This window comes from Leopardus geoffroyi, chromosome C3, assembly GCF_018350155.1.
Source record: "Leopardus geoffroyi isolate Oge1 chromosome C3, O.geoffroyi_Oge1_pat1.0, whole genome shotgun sequence".
Lineage (NCBI taxonomy): Eukaryota > Metazoa > Chordata > Mammalia > Carnivora > Felidae > Leopardus > Leopardus geoffroyi.
Genome location: NC_059338.1, coordinates 118367091 through 118389515, shown reverse-complemented (window position 1 = coordinate 118389515; position 22425 = coordinate 118367091). Strand labels below are relative to the sequence as shown.

General features: G+C 34.4%; 1 protein-coding gene across 4 annotated transcripts in view; it reads right to left on the bottom strand.

Moving 5' to 3' along the window:
- Nucleotides 1–22425, bottom strand: part of MMP16 (matrix metallopeptidase 16) — a 313070-nt gene that overhangs the window by 5640 nt on the left and 285005 nt on the right. For 2 of the 4 annotated variants that reach the window (XM_045454526.1, XM_045454529.1), the window contains one exon: nt 10280–20139. The exons of the other annotated variants lie outside the window; for them this stretch is intronic. In XM_045454526.1, the coding sequence (XP_045310482.1) occupies nt 19805–20139 (335 nt within the window). In that variant the 3' untranslated portion in view covers nt 10280–19804. Of the gene's footprint in view, nt 1–10279; nt 20140–22425 lie in introns of those variants that run through there. 4 annotated transcript variants of the gene reach the window in all.

Below are 22425 nucleotides of genomic sequence, written 5' to 3'. Positions count from 1 at the left end.
ACTCAGTCTTTGGATCCTTCTTCTTTTTCATACAAAGGAATTTTTGGCATCTCATCATCAATTATGTGAACCAATTTTGATTACAATTGTACAATATTCTCTGCTGTTTGACCTAGCTCATTTGTTACAGAACCTCTAGTAATTAAACCATATTGGTAAAGTTAGCCAATTAAAAAATGTGTTATCCCTTTTGGTCTGGGAACTTCAGAATCCATTCTCATACCTATTCCACAGAACCTGGATGACATAAATTAGCTACATTTTGTAGCATTGGTATGTAACCTGTTTCCTCCTGTGTTTGACCTTATAATTCATTCTTCCTCAGGGTATGCTTTTAGAACTGGAGACAACTAAGGGGGGAAAGGAAATACTTAAGTTCATAATAGATTGGAAATTTATGAATACTCTTAATACCATAAATTACCCAATTTCAATGACTATAGTTCGTTCTTTACCAAAAACTCAGACCCTACATTTTATATAATACATCTAATGAAGCTGTGAATTAATGAATATTGAAATTTGGCATCATACTGGATCAAACAAAGGTTTCATTTTAGTTCACTCAAACCTGTGGTTGCAAAGTTAAAAAGTTCATAAGAAGTCCTGAGTTTTCAGTAAATGCTTAAACCAAGAAAATATGAATTTAACTTATAATTTTCTTTAAGTTTTCACATGTTATTAGAAATAATATCTTTATGCATTGCTACTATGCGGTAGCAGTAGCAACAGGGTCTTCTGAAGACTTGCCTTCAGTTGTACTTTATTCCAGGTGACGTAGGTGATAATTTGATTGTTTTGCCTCCATCTTCCATTAGGTATCAAATATATACCACTTTAAAATAATTTTCACCATTCATTGTCTAATAAGGATAGATATATCATTTCTGATTCTTCTCTCTCACTAAGTTTCCACTGCCGACAACTTTTTAGTCAAAGGTCTTAGTTGCATGCCCAAGAAATCCACTGTAGAGAAATAAACAGCAATACAATAGGAGGGAACTTTAATACCCAACTTACATCAATGGACAGATCATCCAGACAGAAAATCAATAAGGAAACATCAGCCTTAAATGACATGTTAGACCAGATGGACTTAACAGACATTTAAAGAACATTTCATCCAAAAGCAACAGAATAGATATTCTTCTCAAGTACACATGGAATGTTTTTCAAGATTATATGTTAGGTCACAGATCAAGTCTTAATAAATTTTAAAAGATTGAAATCATATCCAGCATCTCTTCTGACCACAATTGTATGAAACAAAAACTTAATTATATGAAGAAACTGGAAAATTCACAAATATGTAGAGACATAAAAAAAAATGCTACCGAGTAGCAAAATAGACCAAAGAAGATATTCAAAGAGGACTCAAAAATATTCCTGATACAAATGAAAATGGAAATTTAACACACCAAAATTTATGGAATGCAAACACAGTTTAAGAGGGAAGTTCATGCCTATGTCGAAAAACAAGAAAAGTCTTGAATAAGCAACTTAACTTTACACCTGAAGGAACTAGAAAAAGAAGAACAAATGAAACCCAAAGTTAGTAGAAAGAAGGGAATAACAAAGAACAGAAATAAATGAAATAGAGACTAAAAAGAGAGTAGAAAAAAATCAGTGAAACTAAGAACCTGTTCTTTGAAAAACAAAATTGACAAACATTTAGCTACACAAATCAAGAAAAGGAAATAACTCAGATAAATGAAATCAGAAATGAAAGAGGAGATATTATGACTGATACAACAGAAATAAGAGATGGTAATAAATAATTATATAAGGACAAACTGGACAATCTAGAAGAAATGGATATGTGTTTAGAAATATAGAACCTACCAAGACTGAATCATTATAAAATAGAAAATCTGAACAGACAAAAGTCCAGGACCAGACTCCATGGCTTCACTGGTTAGTTCTACCAAACATTCAAAGAAATAATACCAATTCTTCTCAAACTATTTCAAAAAATAAGCATGGGTGTGGGGGAACTCTTCCAATTACACTTTTATGAGTCTAGCATTAACCTAACACCAGAACTAGACAAGGACACCACAAAAAAAAAAAAAGAAAAAAGAAAAGAAAATTATAGGCCGATATCACTGATGAACACAGATGCAAAAATCCACAACAAAATATTTACAAAGTGAATTCCACAATACATATTAAAAGAATCATACACCACAATGAAGTGGAATTTACTCCAAGGAGGCAAGAATGGTTAACTTCTGCAAATAAATATGATACACCACATTAAAAAAAAAGGATAAAAATCAAATGACAATTTCAATAAAAGCAGAAAAAGTGTTTGACAAAATTCAAAATCCATTTATGAAAAAAAAACTCTTCAAAAAATGGGTGTTGAGGAAATGTACCTTCACATAATGAGAGGCTTGTATGACAAGCCCACAGTCAACATCATACTCAATGGTGAAAAGTTGAAAGATTTTCTTTTAAGATAAGGAACAAGACAAGAATGTCCACTGTTGCCAATTATTTTTAATATGGTATTGGAAGTTCTAGCCAGAGCAATGAGACAAGAAAAAGAAAAAAACATGCAAATTGGAAAGGAAGAAGTAAAACTGTTACTGTTTGCAGATGACATGATACTATATATAGACTAAAGACTCCATCAAAAAAAACTATTGGAACTAATAAATTGAGTAAAGTTGTAGGATACAAAATCAATTCACAAAAATTTGTTGCATTTGTTTACACTAACAACTATCAGAGAAATTAAGAAAATAATCCCATACAATTGCATTAAAAGATATCCTGACAATATAACAATGTAAAAACACACATATTGAAAACCAGAAGACACTAATAAAATAAATTGAAGAACACACAAATAAATGGAAATATATTCTGTGCTCATGGATTGTAAGAATTAATATTGTTAAAGTGTCAGTATTACGCAAAGCAAACTACAGATCCAATGCAATCTCTATGGAAATTCTAAGGACATTTTCCAAGGAAATAGAATAATCTTAAAATTTGTACACACACACACACACACACACACACACACACACATACACACATACACACACATATACATTATGGAATATTAGTCATAAAAAAGAATGAACTCTTGCCATCTGTGAGATGGATGGACCTCAAAGGCGTTATGCTAAGGGAAATAAGTTGGACAGGAAACGACAAATATCAAATGATCTCTCTTATTTGTGGAATCTGAAAAACAAACAAATTAAAAAAAAACAAACATAGATACAGAGAACAAATTAGTGGTTGCAAGAGGCAGGGAGTGAGGGGTTGGAGAAATGGGTGAACTGTTTTTTTGTTTGTTTGTTTGCTTTGGATTAAATAAACTGAATAAGAATGGAAAAAATAAAACAATGCTGCCTGATTTTAGCCAAAAACAAATGCATTAAAAGGGTAGTGGGTAGCTCATAGAATCACCAGGTAGGCTAGGCAAAAAAGATTTAGAGGCATCAAATCCCTTCATGATCTAGCACTTGCCAAAATCTTTGAACTTATCTTTTATAATTCTCCTTCATGTAAATTGGGCTCCAGTTCCAGAATAATTCATTTTCCCAAATGTGTTATGCTCTTTTAACACTTGTGGTCCTTTCTATAAATTGTAACATTTGCCTAAAATACTACTTTCCTGTTGTTTACTTGTTAACCTACCTTTTTTTTTTCATGCATTACTCTTTTTATAAAATCTTCCATGATAACCCCAAGCAGAGTCACCATCTGTTCTCTCATGATTTTTTGTACCCATAATATTATAATATTTTTCCTATTACCTATCATATTTTATGTTATGTTACATTGTGCTATGTATATTATGCTATACGTTAACTACAATGAGGTAAAATAATTTAGGCAAATTTGACTCCCCTACTTTACTCATCTTATCCCCTGTCGTAGGTAATATTTAAAATGCGGTAAAGATTTAATACTGAATGAACAAATGAACCAATAATCATTTTTTTTTCAGAAAGAGTAATTTATAATTTCACTGAAATACCATTAAATTGACATATAACATGTTAAAAAGTTATATGTATTTCTTTAGAGCCTGCAACAATTTCTGTCAGATCTTAAATCTTACCTATTTCTTCAGGATTCTTACTTTCTGGTAGGGCAGATGACCTAGAGTTGGTTGAAATCCTGGTCCAATTTAATTTTACTGACTGTTACTTACCCCACTGACCCTTCCTTTGAAGAATATTTTTCACACTCAATAAAATGAAATATCTACCTTTTCTAAACTGTCATCATCCAAAAACATTTGACCAGATATCTTCCTAAGGCAAGAGTCAAGTGTCTTTGAAAAGCAGTTGCCAAGATTTTCATTAGTCCCCTTTTTCTCTGCCAAGTGAGGGGACTACAAGTGCTATAACAGAAGGGTGGAGAATGTGAGGAGGATCAAAGACAAAGGGGACTGTGTTGGGAAGTGGGTGAAAAGAAAACAGCCATAGAATGAATATGATTAACGTCCAGAGACAGAGGAAAAACAGTGGAGTCATGGTCAGGGTACCCTTATGTTCTTGCAGATTTTGGACTTGTTGACCACAGATAGTTTTTGTGCTTTAATTTAAACAAATTATCAGATTAATACAGTTAAGTCTTTTAAAGCATAATTTAATGCTAAAATAATACTATAAAAATACTATAATTTTTTTACTATAGTAAAAAATCCTATTAAAAATGCTAAAATAATACTATAAATAAACATTCCCTCCCCTATTGGTGTCACTTTGTGTTTCTGTATGAATCACACACACACACACACACACACACACACACACACACACACACGAGTCATTCATTCTCCTTCTATTTGGACTAGCGCTCTCCAGGCCTGAAATTCCAGGATTTATCTTTGCCTTATTGTAGTAAATTTCTTTAAATTTCTCCAAAATGCATTCCCTATTCTTAGGTGTTAGCAGTCTTCATTTATTTTCTTGTTTTGATAGAGCACATTCTGCAGTGGCTTCACAGGTTAAAAAAAGATGGCATAATGACAGAAGTAATGAGGATGAGTCCTTAACTTTTTTTTCTCTCTGGCTGATGCAATCTGAATTGCTTAGCTTTTATGACTGGAGCAATGTTACAATCCTGCAAGTGTCCTTCACCACCCTTTTGGATAATCCCTTTACTTCTTTCTTCCTTTTGGTTGAAACTTCTGTTTTTCTGAATCCAGTGTTTCTTGGATTGCTCATTATTTAGTAGAATACATTTTATAGATGAGAAATGGAAAACGAGAAAAAAGAATTTAACTTTGTCTTCCAATCTGTTGAGGTTTTCATTGTTCCTATCAAGTTTTAAATTTCTATGCAAATCATTAAAATATTTTCTCTGATAGTAGTTTTAAAAGTTTCCCCTCCCCACCCCCACATAATGTTTTTTTTTTCTTTCCTGTTATTTTTATATGTTTGTCTCTTCGTTTGAACTTTTCTTTAAATGCCTAGAAATCTGCAATTGTCTACTCCTGTTTAACATGAGGTAACAAACAGCTAATTCGAAACACTGATTTTAAAGGCCCAATAATAACTGATCTAAGGAACAAACAATTTGTTAAAAATCTATTTCTTGCTGTTGGACTGTTTATCTGTGTTGTCCCTTTTGTCTGTGACTTAACTCTTTCCCTTTTGAACCCCTCACCAATTTCTTATTTATTTTTCAGATTGAGCACTATGTTGACAATCCTGTCCTGTAGACCCAACACTATCCCTGCAAGAATTTGAAATGCATTTCCCTCTGAATAGGCAGAATGATTACTATTCTAAAGTTTTTTCACAATTTCTCCTTTGTAAGGGAATATGGTAAGAAAATGAATAACCATTTCTCTTATGTCTATGCACATATTTAAGTAAGCAGAATTTGACTTTTTGAATATTTTACATATTGATAATTTTTCTCTACTCACTGGTGTCTCCCAAACACAGGTCTTTCCATTTTAGTTGGCTATTGTTACTGAAGAATTTCCTGTGGTTAAAAAGGTGATTATTAGAAGTAAAAGATAAATACTAAAAAAGATTAGCCTAAATATGAGGCTTTCTTTATGATTTAATGAAAAATATTTTAAAAGCTTTGGAAATAAGTTACATCCTGGAAAAAAAAAATCAAAGTTAACTGCTTAAAAGTTTTTATCTTGGAAACAAATACTTTTATCTTTATTCATAGGACTCCTAGAAAATAGGTTAGAGAATATACAACAACAGCAAAAACTAATGTAATAACAAAGTATAACAAATTCAATTTAATTTAGTGTAATAAACATTTCTGGAGCTTCTTCATTCAAGGCACTGAAATAGATACTACAGAAAGGACAAAAACAAAACAAAACAAAACAAACAACACACACACATACACCAAACCCAAACCAAACCAAAACAAACCAGGAAGAATGCAGTTCCCAGGAGCTTAGACATTCACAAGGAATAATGGTTTAAGTTCGTATAAAATTATAGATTTTGTTTAAAATGTTGCATGAGTATGACCATGTAACTTATTACTAAAACTGAGAGACTTTTGAAGGGAAAGGAGGGATGCAATATTAATAATTATAGTAGGGTCATCCTCAACAAAACAAAATGCAAGGAGGTAATATGAGAATTCAAAGTTGGGGGAGCTTTATTCAGTGAAATCGGGAAAGATGAAGAAGGGAAACATGGAAATTCAAAGTACAGAGAACAGCATGAGCCAAACTATGGATGAGGGGTGGCAAGTATTTGGATGGCTTCAGGTGTAAAAATATATACTGGTGAGAAAATTTGAAATGCAAGTTAAAAAAATAGATTTTGAAGGGTCTTCCTATAAAATCTTTAATAAAGAATTGGTATGATTCAAACTCTAATTTGAGAGGATTGTTCTGCCAGAAATGTGTAGATCAGCTAGAAAAGAGGTGGAATTAGGCAAGAAGATTCAGAAACAAAGAAGTAAGGAACCCTAACTAGGACAAGAATGTCAAGGAGAAATTAGATGCCAATAATATTGTCAAAGTAGTAAATATCTGCAGGGGGACATCAGAAGCAAAGGGAGAAGGGGAAGGCCAAGAACAAAACGTTTTCATGGATCATTAGCCAAGAAAATATAATGCATTAAGAGGTTAGATAATTCAAGAGGAAACATGCTTACTTTGAGGGGGACAAAAGGAATGTTCATGTTTTATTTTTAGTAGATCGAAATTAATTGGGAAGAAGAAAAATCCAGATTCGCTTGTCCAGCAAGTGGGTGGAAATTGTCAATATGGATTTTGTGAGACATCATATCCACAAAGCTAAAGACATGTTTGTGCAGAAGGGCCAGGAGAGGGTATAGAATAGAGAAGGTTAAGAACATATAGGGGGTGCCTGGGTGGCTCAGTCGGTTGAGTATCTGACTTTGGCTCTGGTCATGATTTCCTGGTGAGAACCCTGAAATCACACCCTGCATCAGGTTCACTGCTGTCAGCACAGAGCCTGCTTCAAATCCTCTGTCCCTCTTTCTCTTTGCCCCTCCCCTGCTAGTACTGTCTCAAAAATTATATATATATATATATATATATATATATATATATATATATATACACACACACACACATACACATATATATATACACACACAAACATATAGGGGTACTTATGTAAGTTTTCAAGAATTCATTTAAAAAGTTAGATATGATAGAGAAAAAGATTTTTAAACCCTAATATGTAGAAGCCAACATTTTCCTGAGGGCTGACTATGAGCTAGGTACTATAGCAGGCTCTAGGTATAAAAAAGGAATAAGAAATGAATAGGTCTTGTCTGAAGGAGCGAAAGTATTAATGTCAGAGTAACTATCAGTATTAAATACAATGTAAATTTTTTTTAATGTTTATTTATTTTTGAGAGACAGAGACAGACAGAGCATGAGCAGGAAAGGGCAGAGAGAGGAAGACACAGAATCCGAAGCAGGCTCCAGGCTCTGAGCTGTCAGCACAGAGCCAAATGTAGAGCTCAAACTCACGGAACGTGAGATCATGAGCTGAGCTGAAGTCAGACACTTAACCGATTGAGCCACCTAGGTACTTCCAGTATTAACTACTCTTAAGAAGTCAAGTAAGAAAGGGAATTAGACTAGGTTTAGTTATAAATATATAATTTAAATTTGAAGAAATTGTGGTGATGAGTGCCACAAAATTATAAGAGTGAATAAAGAACACATGAAAGGAGTGAACTTTCCTTTTTTTTTTTCAAAAAAGAACACTTAAGGGGGGTAGAAGAGAGAAAGAGGGGAGGTGGAGGTAAAAAGGAGAAGGAAGAGGAAGAAGAAGGAAAGAAGAGGGGAGAGCTATTGAAACATTGGGTAACTAAATGGAGGAAGTGGCAGAGTGTATCAAACTGTGTTGAAGTTATGCCCATTCAAATACTTGCCATAAAGGATGTAAAATGTACAGGGGCCCTGTGGCACAGTCGGCTAAGCATCCGACTTCGGCTCAGGTCATGATCTCGCAGTTCATGGGTTCGAGCCCCACGTTGGGCTCTGTGCTGACAGCTCAGAGCCTGGAGCCTGTCTTTGGATTCTGTGTCTCCCTCTCTCTCTCTGTCTCCTGTGCTTTCTCTCTTTTTCTCTCTCAAAAATAAATAAAACATAAAAAAAAGTTTAAAAAAGGATGTAAAATGTGCAAACATTATCATTTACTTCATGGTATTTATGCTTCTATAGTGTTCTGGGTGTGTTCTTGAGTTCTCAATAACCCTATCTGAATTTCTTCTTTTCTCCACAATATAGCATTCTAATTTGGTCCTTGATTGTGGCATCAATCATGCAAGATAGGTCATGTAATAGTGTATTTTAATATTAAATAAATAAAATTAAAGTACATAAGAAAAATAAATACTAGGTTAGATCGGTATTTCTACCTTTTATTTCTCTTTGATAATAAAAACAAGGAAGATTTATTCTTCAATCAGCCTGATTATTTAAGGTTTCATATTGTTGACAGCCTTATAAAAATAAAGGTTTTCTTTTGTTTAAAAGCCTTCTACAGGTGCACATGGGTGGCTCAGTAGGTTGAGCGTCTGACTTCTGCTCAGGTGGTGATTTCGAGGTTTGAGTTGGAGCCCCAAGTTGGACTTTGCTGCTGTCGGTGCAGATCCTCTGTTTCCCCTCCCCCTGATCCCCCGCTTGCACTCTCAAAAATAAATAAAACATTAAAAACAAAGCTTTCTACAAGTAAAAATACACTATATTGTTTCTTGGCTAAACTTGTAGGTTCTTATGTGCTGACATGTTTCAAAAGCCCAACAACTCTTATCTGTCAGTTTCCCTTTAAACTCGAGATAGATATCCAAATTCCCAGGGATTCACCCTAGAAGTAGATTTCAAAGACAACACAAACAGTTCTCTGTCCCTCTAGTCTACTGTTTATTGCTTCAGACGATTAAGTCCCTTGTGATTGTGTTAGTACCTTGCTTCAGAGCTCCCCCCTTTTTTTTAAGAGCTCCTCTTTTTTTGTCTGGATTAAAATTTAAGATGAGTTTCTTGGTGCACAGATGCACCTTGATTCTTGTATGAGAGAACACATTTTTCTTCAGTCCCAGAGTGCATTCCTAATTCTTCCAAAAATTCAGACGACTGTTTGGGACTATTGATATTACATGAGATCTGATTTTCAGGAAACTTTGACTTTAGCACCTGATTTCATGCAAGTCTTTGACACTGCAAGAGATTTCATAGTGGATCCTGTGTTCAAGATAATTTAATAAAATGTAGATATGGAAATGTTTATCTTTACTTCTGTTTTCTGGGCATCTGTTCTTGACTCATGGCTATTCATAGCCATCCTTTAAAATGTCCTACCATTTAAAAAATAGTATTAAATGGGGTTCTGCCAAAGATTTTTGCTATAAAAATTAACACCCTTGATTAGATTTACCTAGACAGTCATGATGTATGACTTTAAACAATAAATTACACTCACCTATCCAAAAAGTAATCTTTATTCTTGTCAAGTGGTGATGACATTTTAACATAGCCTATGTTCATGGGTATTGGCCTGAAATATATCTGATGCAATGATTCTTCCTGCTCCTGTCCTTGGCCAGTCACATGCATCTAGTTGGTTGTTAAACAATTCTCCAGTTGATGTGGCCAGTTTAATATACTTGATGATTCAGGCAAACACACAGGAAATTTTGGCCTAAATTATTTTAGGGTTGTCATTTTGCTTCATATCGATTAGGAAGACAGAGTGCAGGCTGCTATACATCACAGCCTCCATATTAGTCATAAATGCATGTATATCATTCATTGAGTAAAACCACAATATCTATGAACTGTTTTCTTTTCTCTTATTTATTGACAGTTTTTTTTAATTACAACACAATGAATTGATGGTAAATACAGAAGATGCAATAGTATAAAAAGCCATTTAACCCTTCCCTAGGTTAAGACACTTACAGCAGACAAAAACTGCCCCACCCAAAATCCCCTCCTTGAATGGAAACAAAATAAATATAAATTAATAAATACAAAACAAATCACTGCACAGCCCTTAACTCTTTGATTGCCATGGCAAGAACCATGCTGATGATTCTAGCTTGTGACATTTGTGTGGTTAAAGGTTGCCGCAGCAGTCAAAGGGTTATAGCATTGTAAACATAAGTACTTTGTGGAAAAGTTCAGTCATGTTAATGGTCTGCAGCGATGAGATTAATAGCATGACCCCTTGACCTTTAATGACGCAACATTATAAGGAGTTGAAGAGATAGTAGCTTGGTGAGCTGTTACATAGACTAGTCAACCATTTTATTTAACAATGTGCTATGAGGCCTTGTTTTACTAATAAAAGACAACTTGTGAATAATAAACACTGTTCAATGCATTGATCAATAAAATCAATGAAAAAATTAATTTAAGCACCACAAAATTTTGCCTGATTATATCTGACAGTCATAATACACTTTAGCACCATTTATTTAGCCTTATATTTGCACACAAACAAGCTTTGTGTTTGTCAGAAGCTATCTGAAAAAATATATATATATCTATATGCCAGATTTAAGATGTTATAAATGTATAGAATCCTGTGTGGGCAAAAAACCACTAACAACTTGCAAATCTTAAAGCTCATTCAGCAAATAAATGTGTTATTTATTTCTTTCTTTGCACACAGAAGACTACATATTATCAAGAACTTAATGAAGTAGTGTTGAGTGTAATGTGAACAATCCAGAAGCTTAAAGTTAGATTTTAATACCCTCTCCAGAACTGAAAATATCATGGGGAATTAAAATAAAGGCAAAGTATTGTCAGCAAACCAAAAGATAATAACCTAAATATTTAATTTCCTAATGTTTCTCTCTGCTTCATATTTTAATGTTATTTAAATAAAGTCTGCATTAATTATATGCATTACATTCTTTTAATTTCCCATAACCACAATATAGAAAGGAAAAATCGTTTTCATAAGAAGCTATAAAATGTCTATTGTTTACCCAAGAGACAACTTTCCTTTGCAATTGCTTGCATCTCATTCTGGCTCTGAAAGACAAATGTATGTGCAATTATTTTTTAATATAGTATATGGTATTTATTTGATAAACTAAATTTATGGGAGCATTTTCCCCTTATTCTGTTAAATATGTATGTGTGTGTGTATGTAGGCATACACACACACATACATACATACACACACACACACACACACTGTGAGTATGTATATGTATGTATACACACACACACACACACACACACACACACACACTATATACTTCCAAATCTGTATTACCAGATAGCTCATATGGATGGCATAAATTCTGTTCATTATCATACTGATCCACTACTGGAATCAAGATAATGTTAATACAAGTATACAGATTTTAAAACATCTTGAAGAAAGGTTACTACACTGACGAAGCAGGCAATTTTCTCAGTATCAATAATTGATTCTTTTAAAAACCATCAATAGACTATGGACTAATTAGATTTTATGTTTTTGATAAAAAATTAAGCTTATTAAAAGTTATAGTAGTGTAAATTTGAACTAGTAAACTCCATTTATTTCCTTCCTCTAATATAAAAACAAGATATATTTGTTTAAAATTATATACCTAAAAAAAAATCTTTCAAAACTTTTAAGCCTGAAGCAAATTTTTATGGGTGAGTCTCTAAAACCCCTGAAAATAGAGGTTCACAATAGAAATGCTGATGCAGTCAAAACCAATGCAGCAAAATGCTGCCGCTGTAATACCCCTTATTCTCTTATTCACTCTCTTTATAATATACATGTGATTTATGTAATTTACACATAAAGGCAAATAGACCAAAGAACTGAGGTTTTAGGCATTTTTGTACTCATGATGTACCTTAAGCAGAACACTCTATTATGGTACTTACTTTCCTGTATAATTATTTAAGAAACGTTCTCCAAAAGCAAACTTCCTTAGCTGGCTTATCAACAGACAACAGCCTTCATACTCAGCATTTCACTTTTCTCAGGGGAATAACTCTAAAAAAGTTAGCATCCAACGTAAGAGATTGGAAGGTGTGTGAAATTGACTGGGACTGTCTTTGCGTGAAACTTGTGAAGGAAATTACTGAGGAACAAAGATACAGTTTCCAGGCACCAAGTCTGATGTACAGTGCTGCTCAATTCTGGTTTTCATAGATGGAAGGGGAAATCAAATCTGTAACTAAAAGAAGGGCAAGGTGGAAATGGGAAGGAATGCAAATATAGGCACAGACTGCAAAAGACGACACAAAATAGTATAGCCCTCCCAACCGTCTGTGTGTTCACAGAAAGCAAACAAATAATTTCAGGATTGGAGGAGCAGAAAAACCAGACACAAAATCATCCTGGTTTGGAAATCAGGTTTGTTTGCAAGTAACAAAGTAACTAAGATTGTGAAAATTTGTATTTATGAACATACAAAGGAATAACGTATTCCACGTCAGATACAAAAGAAGTGACGAAAAAGGCAAAAACCTAATTTTACCCAGGCAATAGTACATACTAAAGAGCTGTGAGAAGACAGGCAATAATGTGGCCTCTGTGATAGTATTTCAGTGGTAAGCAAAAATAAGACATTGGTTTAAGGATCGAATCATTCATTCATTCATTCAAGGAAGCTACATTTTACCTTCACAACTGGGTTGTCAATGTATAGAGAGGGAGCAAGTCCAAACTGGCATTACAAAAGAACAAATGAAACATGCATTCTAGTGACTTTGCAAATAGACAGCTCACACCAGGCTTTATTCATCCATATCTCAGCAAGACAGGCCAACATAGAAACATATATTCGTACAAAAGGTGGCAAATATAAGCAGCACCATATCCTAGCCTAGGAAAAAGCATTCTACCATGCAGACACATCTCACCAAAGCTTCATCGTATATGAGGCATGTATAAAAAGGCCTGTGTCAAACAATGTTATGCCTGGGATCAAATCTAGCTACAGACCAAGTGCTACAGATATGTCTGTATTCTGTGTGATATTTTTTCAAGGAGAAAAACAAGTGGATAAAATACTCAAGAAACATCTTCATAAGTCAAAAGTTAATAATTTTATTCATGTTCACCATTCTCTTCTTCCGGTTTTTCTACGTGGAAATGAGGGTTAATAACATCTTGCTCTGAAGCTAAGTGGTCTCACATGATACAATTATCGTATGGTCATTTTTCTATTTAACTGATTTTCGTCTCCCTTCTTAAGGGCATATAAATCCAGCTCTATAGAAGAGCACATGGCAAAGTTATGTAATCAGCACAACATTCTAGTTTATGATGTATTTGTCCTACGATGCCCAGTGTGCCCTTGAATGTAAAGACACACTGAGTGAAAACTTGAATATTATCGCCAGTCCAATGTTAACATAAGATAAATTTTAAGACACTGCTCTTTAAATTGAAAAGGCATAGAATCTTCAGAAAGCTTCATAAATAAATATCCTTCATATGTTTTTTATTCTTATGCACTGACCATGAATTAACTGGGTATGCCCTCATTTTCCTTAAAGAGCTTAGTTTTGAGTGTCTGTGACGTGCTTTGTTACAGCACTCATGATCTTATACCCTTACTCCATATAAAGAATTAGCATTGTTCGAAACAGAAGATGCATGTCTCTGTCCATTTATAAGCTCACAAATTGTTTAAAAATTGAAGGCTGCTACTTTAGTATTCTGCCAGAAAATTGACAAATTTTACAATATCTATCTTCCACCCAATTTCTGTGAATTTCTCAGCGTTTGTTCAGATCAGCGTTCACTCTTAGGCTTTAGATACTATTGGTTTAAATTTCAAAGGAGACATACGTATAACATATTGAAAGAGATATTTGTAACTGTTATTCAATTGACCTGAAATATCTCTGAATCATTTCAAAATGACACCAGTGGAAGCAAAAAATCATTTGAGTAGGACAGAAAGACAAAGGTTACGATTAGAACACAAAGGCAAGCTCTTTGCTACTATGCCAAGTGTTTGTGTTATACGATTACTGAGGTAAATGTCTATCCTAGAAAAGTGGCTTTTCTCAGGAGATTCTAACATTCTAAATCTTTCCAATTGAGGTTACTGAACACCTAACTTTTGACATTTTTAGCCTATAAGGCAGTGCATTAGTATGAGATGTGTTTATGCAGGGTAACATCTAAAGACCACTGGTTAATTATATACATTGATATGTCACATACCCATGACTAGTATGGAGAGCTTGAAGTTGCATTTTTCTCTAGTTCTAATACTTGCTGAAGTAAGATTTCCAGTTGTATTAAGGAGTGCTATAGTATGTTTTTATATTTTACAAAACACTCATTTTTCCTTTTCCTCCATTTTCACTATATTTAATATATATAATATTTAATTTTAATATTTATGGTGTGGTGCTATGTCTGGTTGCGGTTTTCTTTATTATATAAAGTACTAATTTTTAAAATATAACTTATAAAACTTTTCTGATGTAGCTATGATTTCCTCTTAGGCAACAGGTAACCTAAAACATAGATACATATCCTCTGCCAGTTATAACCTGTGGTCACAATAAGTCAGTATCATGAAGGTGCATGAAATGTAACGAAATGGTTAGACCCTCTATTATCGACTTGAAACCTTCTGCGATATCATATATTGGCTGAGATTGTATTCACAGCTATTTATAAATAGCTTATCTGAATTTAACATTTTGGCTTCAGACGGCATGTTCCGTTTGACATCTGTGATATTTTGGAATGTGCTCCTGAGAGCATCAAAAATTAAATGAACTCTTTGCTATGTTTTACTGAAAAAGATTTCACCACCATCCACGAGGTTGTTTCAGTATATGTTACAATCTCACAGACTCAATACTATCTGTAAATCACCGCCTTTATTAGTTTCTGGAAATAATTCCAAAACTTAAAAAAAAAAAAAAAAAAGATCTTTTCATGACTCTTGTGTTAACTCAGTCTACTTGATTATAACATCCATTTCTCATCAGCACATTGAATTTAGTCAATATGGACACATTTGTTATTCTACTGTAAGATTCACAAAGTGTGGGCATGTATTTGTATCATACTAGAGATATCAGCATAATATGCAGAACTTGGAAATATTATATTACTATACCTAGGATCCAGTATATACACATCATCCACATATTGGAACTACCGGTGAAGGTCGGCAATGTTCTCATCCACCGCACTGAGTTTTTAATCACCCACAGAAAGGGAATAAAAATAAGTATACCGTATATGAAACCAATTGTGTCAATAGAAAAAGATCACAAGCAATCTGACTAGTAAAAGTAACACTTGCTTATTTCAGTAAATCAGTCTCTATCCTTTATTACTTAGTAATTATTTTCTGTAAATTATTACTTAGTAATTTATTACATCTGATTCAGAAAAGCCTTGCCCTCTGATTTATAACAGAAGTTGTCTTTGCTAGTATCATATAATGTTCTCTAATTTATCTATGGTATCTCTGCAGTTGTAAAGAGTCTCTGTATTCACCTGTTCTGATTGCCATGTCAGTAGACTGTTCTAAAAGGGGTTGATAGTTAAATTCACAACCTCCTCTACGGTCTGATGTGGATTTACTGCTTTACAGGGAATACAGTCTGATTGACTATTTTAATACTTCATTTCAGTCCAGTTAATAATATACAGAACAATAATATTTGGCTAAAATTATAAACTATATAGTTCATTTATGTAAGGAACATTACCTTGTTTACATTTGTGTCTATATTAAAGTATTGAGAAATAATCAAACAGAAGGAGAATTTTGTTTTGTGATCATGAATGTGTTTTGATTGCAATTTGAGAAACCCGAAGTTAGAACTTTCCATGCTATTAGTGATGGTCTGATGAAAAATATTTCATAGATTGCATGTTTCTATTGATACTGAACTGGTACATTATGTTGTTGACCCATGGAAATTTATTCCACGATGTTTTTGAATCACTGTTCTTGTGCTAGACCAATTGGTCACTCTCCCTTTCACTATTCCAAGAAGATTGAGATTTTTTTCCAAACCCCAAATGGAAGAAGAGTCAGCAACCATTCCCACAAAGTGCCCTGTGTACGATAAACAAATAGAATCGTGAGGTTTGTGGTTATATTGAGCTTAATATTTTCTCATCTCTTGTAGTCTCACACATGAAATTGTAACTGTTCTAGTAAAGAGAGAAGCTGTATATGTTTTTTTTCTTATCACACAAATCTCATCTCCCATTGAAGTAAATATGACCCAGCACTTAGCCATGACATTCCTAGAATTCAAGCATAATGTCAGAGTCCTTCCTTTCTTAATGCTATGGTTATTTTCTAGCCCTTATATACTTATAGTCTTCTGATGGATCAGGATACTGTGACAAATGAGTAAAGAGGCAAAAGATTGTTTCTTCAGTTTCTTTCTCATTTTAGAAAAAAAAAAAAATCAATGTTCAATGCAGGTTGATGGAATTCCTCAATGATTTACTCACGTCCCCAAATGACTTAGTCCTCATTTCTACGTTTAGCAAAATACAATTTCCAGTCATCTTTTTTCTTGACATCAAGGTCCTAAAAGGATTAAACCCTCTCATAAGCAAACACTATATCAATGAGCTTATGTAGATAGTCCTCTATGCTCAATATAAGTGACTAACTCTTTATAATATCAGCATCATCTGGAATGGAAGCACTGAAGTGAAGCTACAGGCCTGATTTTGGTCCTCTCCCCATGCTTTCTTGGCCCTCATGTACATAATCTCTGATATCCTGTCAAAATACAGTTTGCATTACATACTGTTTTACTGTAAAGCCATTCCTCTTTTTTAACTGTTCTTTTTTCTTAGCCTTACGTTATACGTGTTCGGGTTGTAAGAAATAACCTGCAAGGCTCTGTAACATGCCACACGGGATTACAAAATATTTTCCCAAACCAAATCATAAACATGTTGTTTAACCGAAAGACATTCTAATTTTCATGCTATGTTGAGTATAAATAGAAATTCAAGGCAGCCAAACTATCCATTTCCAAATAAGAATGTGTGTACCTACACTCATTAAAAATCATCTGGAAATATGTATTATTAGCAAATGAGTAAGAAATTTTCACTAGTATAAAATTCTTGCTTTATATAAAAGCCACACTGGCCATTCAAGTATTTTGAGAGTTTTTTGTTGTTGTTTATCCCCTATAGTTTTATATTTGTACTTAAAATGATGAATTTAGACTTGAAATTATATTAAAGGAAAATTATAAGTCACTTCTACCTACAGGGCATTTTTCGAGTGTGCATGTAAATTGCAAAGTGTCCATCTGCAGAACCACCATCGACACTCTTTCTCTCGCTCTCTCTCTCTCTACTCTAAGGAAACAGCTCATGCTTACTAGGGTTTTAGAGTACAATTAACACTCCAAAGGAGAAGCAATACCAGATTTCCTTCAGTTTGTGCCAGTTTGCAAGTTAAAGGTCAAAGGGCAAAGACATAGACAGGACTCTTCAAGGAAAATTTTCACAGAAGACAATGTTTAAGTTGTTGTTAATGACAGTCAACAGATCAATAATCAAGTTCAAGGCAAGCTGTTCATTGTTTCAAAAGCTAATCCCCTCAAAAGCTGGCTTTCACACAAAGCCAATGTCTGACTCATGGGGTGCGTTCGTTCTGACCATCTCTAATAAGTTCACAGCCCAGTGGCTGTAAAGCCTTTCACTGCAAGAAGCAGCTCCTAAAAATCAATAAAGAGGTCTGTCAGTTGCTGACTTTTCTCTAGGAAAAAAATATTGATACAAACCTGCTCTGCAGGTCACATGAAAATGACAATACTGCTGTTAGGACAAATTACACTCAACAATGAAATGCTTTGGTGGTCTCTTGGCTCTGTCAGTGATCAAATGGATGGCTAAATGCCAGAAGCCACACTAACCCTTTGAGAACTATGGTTGACATGCAATAGGTAATGTACTAGAGATATTCATGCAATCTCAGAGTCATCATTTTAAATCATTTGTAAAATGGCAATGCTAACTGCATGTACCAAGGCAAATTGAATTTTCATGCAATGGACCTTAAAACAGAAATTCAATATGTCTAAGAAAAATAAAAAAAAGACTTAGGCTATCATAATCACTTCTTCGAATAAAATTTCACTCTTATATTTTCTTAATAAAATATCTTTTTATTTGCCAGAAAATTTTTTGGCAAGTAACATCATTTCTGTTTGCTATAAATGCATTTATGTAGTACCGTAAATCTCTTAAAAATTACATGGGGTTATAGGATATCTTTTTTAAAAACCTGAACTTCTTGAACCTGTGCCTGTGTTTACCATTGCCCAGTTCTGTAAGTTACCAGACAGCAAGACTGACAAGCCTAAGACTCTGAAAGCTGATCTGATAGTTCTCAAAGGGTTACACCAATGTATTACTAGTGTCACATATCCTTGTAAAATAACTGTCACTTTAAACCACTTTGGAGACATACTGCTTCTTGCTCTGCTTATAATGAATATTTCTGACAGACCCATGGAAGGCCTGGGGCAATGGCCTAATACAACTTGGGGAGATTATCACAATGATGCAGGGGTCAGGTGGCAGGAAGGGGATTAGAAACACTTCAAAAACAATCAAAAGGTCCTGTTTGAATATAGCTATGAGTATAAATGTGATGAAACATTGAGGACATAGCTGAGAACAGCTGTATAAAACGAAAAATGGATGTATTATTATTAAGGCTGTTACTATATTGCAGATATTTTGGCCCCTTGTTTGTTGGAAAATGGCTGTCCCAACAGTCTAAAGTCCTGCATGTATATTCCAGATCTCCCACCTGACAAAAATGAAGTGTAGGAGACTATCCATAGCAGTCAGAGAGCTATCTTCTTTGGAGACAAAGCTGTTTTGGGTCTTCACACTTTCCTGAAAGTTCAATTGTGGGTTTTTTGTTTAACTTTTTTTTTCTTTGCTTTAAAGCAAAATTCATGGGTTTTCCATTTTGCTTTTTTTTTTTTCCCCCAGATATGGGCTCAGACTTCAGAAGGAAAATAATATTAGAAACCTTTAAGAAGAATCTTTTCTTCTTTTTTTCCTCTTCTTTAGTTAATCCTGAAAATTTACTGGGCATTGAGCGTGCAGAGGAAAGGCCTAGAACTGAATGACAAAGAAAGACAAAGGACTGAAGAACGGCAGATACTGTGCATCATGGAAGCTTCCCCATGAGTGTATTTCCACTCATGTGCAGGACCAGCAACCCTCTGGGTTTGAAAGGTCAGCCCTGAATCAGGCTGCCACAAGCCTGCTCCTAGCTAGGAAACAGCATAACAGCTCTTGTCTTGAATCTCAAGTTACCACAAACTCCTGGAAAAGAAAGAAAGAAAAAAAACCCTACATCACACCCACTCTTGCATAGAGCGTTTACAGTACAGTATGTGGCGGGGTGTTCCTTTCCTCTTGAACTGGAACACAGTGTAAACCAATACAAGGAGACATAAGGCCAAGATGCAGGGAATGACAATAGCTATGGCTTTCACAGTGCTGGCTGTGTTGTCCAGTTTGATGACAATGTCTACATCGTCTGGTGGGCTGTGTCCTTCTTTATCTCTGTCTGTTGGTCCATCACAGCCCATAAAATCCTTGAGGATGGATCTGGGATATCCAGGTTCTACTTTGAGTATCTGGTTGTTGAATTTCCAGTACTCCTTCCCTTTGTAGAAATACGTAAAGCCTAGAGGGGGAAACACACACAGATGGGTACCACTTATTTTGAAAGTGTATATGGATAGAGATTTTAGTTCAGTTAGATTTACATTTTAATTAGGCTACTTTGTAAATGATGTATGTGAAGGCCCCTCAGTTTTTGTAGGAAGAACACATCTTCAGCTCAGCCACCTGTTGAAATGAATCTGGCCGATATGCTGTAGGAATTGTGCCCTCTAATGCCTATGGAAAGCTTAGCCAAGAGCCAAAGTATCTACAGCAGAATGTTGAAAGATCATGCTGTACACATCTACTCCTAGTCTGGAAAGAGAACTTGACCTTATTTTTCACTTATAAGGTTGCTGTTTCAGAATTACACATCAGGGTGATAATATCAACCTATGTTAAAAGATGCTGAAACAGCCTTATAAACTGAAGAACTGTTTGCCTGCTGACCGCTGTCGACAGGACGTTGTACAATACATGATGAGGAGGCCCCTCCATGAAACACCTCAGGGGAAATTTCTAGTCATCTTAGTATCAGGAGCAGTTGTACCTAAACAATAGGTTTGCTTTTGTCATTTGGACGAGAAATCATCACGATTTGTAAGTCATAACACTATAGGGATGTTTTCCTTTGCCTGTTGGGAATCTCAGCAAGTAAATAAGTATTTAGAGTATTTCTGCACTAACCTTATTTCTGGTTCTACATCATGCCCATTTTCTTCCTTCTTTTGTCCTTTTCGTTTAACATTCTTATTTACTTATGTAGTGAAGGATTAATAAAGTAGAGTATCTATCAATCTACAATTCTATCTTTAATATTTCCAACTAACATATTTCATGGGGGAGGAGGTGGTCTGTGGAAAGCTCATGTAACTAGCAGTACATATGCTTTCTGTTCCAAAACATTATGGATGCAGATAATAGACTTTGAAAGCTGGTGTGTGTGTGTGTGTGTGTGTGTGTGTGTGTGTGTGTGTGTGTGTGAATTTAGGGCTGTTCTCTCAATTTTTGTTGTTTTTATTGGGGAAAAAAAAGTTCTTTTCATCCAGAGCTTCTTCATGTCAAGTTTCTTTGTGACTACACTCACACTCATTGGACTTAATTCTTACTTTGAGATAAAATTCAAGAAGCCAAGAAGAAATGTTTTAATGCTATAATTAAAAACTTTATTTTGGGAGCTGTTTTGAATAGTAGGCCTAATAATCATTTATGATGGTTTTCTTTAACCTGTATTATTGAGCACTTATTACGTAAGAAGTACTGTGTTTAAAACTCAGTAAATGACATATTTTAATACTCATAACCATTCTGTCAGGTGGAATTATGCACCTATACTTTTCAGGCAAAGATACCGAGGCTCAGAGATAAAATAATATGTCCAAGTCCTGGTGAAAGCAGAATTTAAATCTTGATCTAGTTCTGGAGCCTGAATACTTAATGGTTTTTCTAAAACTGTGTCCTTTAGAGATCTCTTTTAACAAATGCTTCTTGATTAAACATCACAGGTGTGAGAGGTAACACCCATGCAACAAAAAACTCTGACACCTTTCCAACAATTTCCTCTCGGAGAGACCAGCACTTCAGGTCACTTCATTTTGGAAATCATTCTGTTCAATGCCATAAAAATCTGCTGGTGCTTTTAGTTTCGAAGGGCAGTTTTGCAATCAGAGTAACTTGCCAAGTGAAAGCAGGTGTATGTAGATTCAAATATTTCAGCAGGGAGCTGGTATTTGATCACACTAATGAAATCCAATGTAATTACTCAACAAGCTTGGATGAAGAAACGTTGAAGACTTGCCAGATAATAGTACATTAGACAATCACTGTTGAATAATGGCATTGATTTAGAATTAAACAGACCTTCAAAACAGGTGAATTTACTTCTTATATTTATAAACTGGAAACCAACAGCTGGAAGTGCCCTCATCTTTAATTTTTAGTCAAAGCTAATTACTGTGAACCTACTGGGTATGATGCAAAAGTTCAGAAGTTTCCATTTTTACATTTATACAGGCCAAATTTTATAGTAGCACACTCCACATAAAGGAGTAGGATTGTAGTTTACTGAATATATTTGTTATGAGGTAACATATCTAGTCCATAGAATTTAAATAATAAAAATGCTTGAAAAGAAATGGCCTGAAATCATGGTAATAGACATCTGTCAAACCTTGATCCCGCAATATTCATCTCACTCAATAATGTAGGTCTGGTTTTGTTTCCCCACTTATGAAATAGCACCTGGTTGAAGAAATGTTGATGTACTCATTTTTCTTCCTTTTTCAGAGTAGCTTTGATGTTACACTGT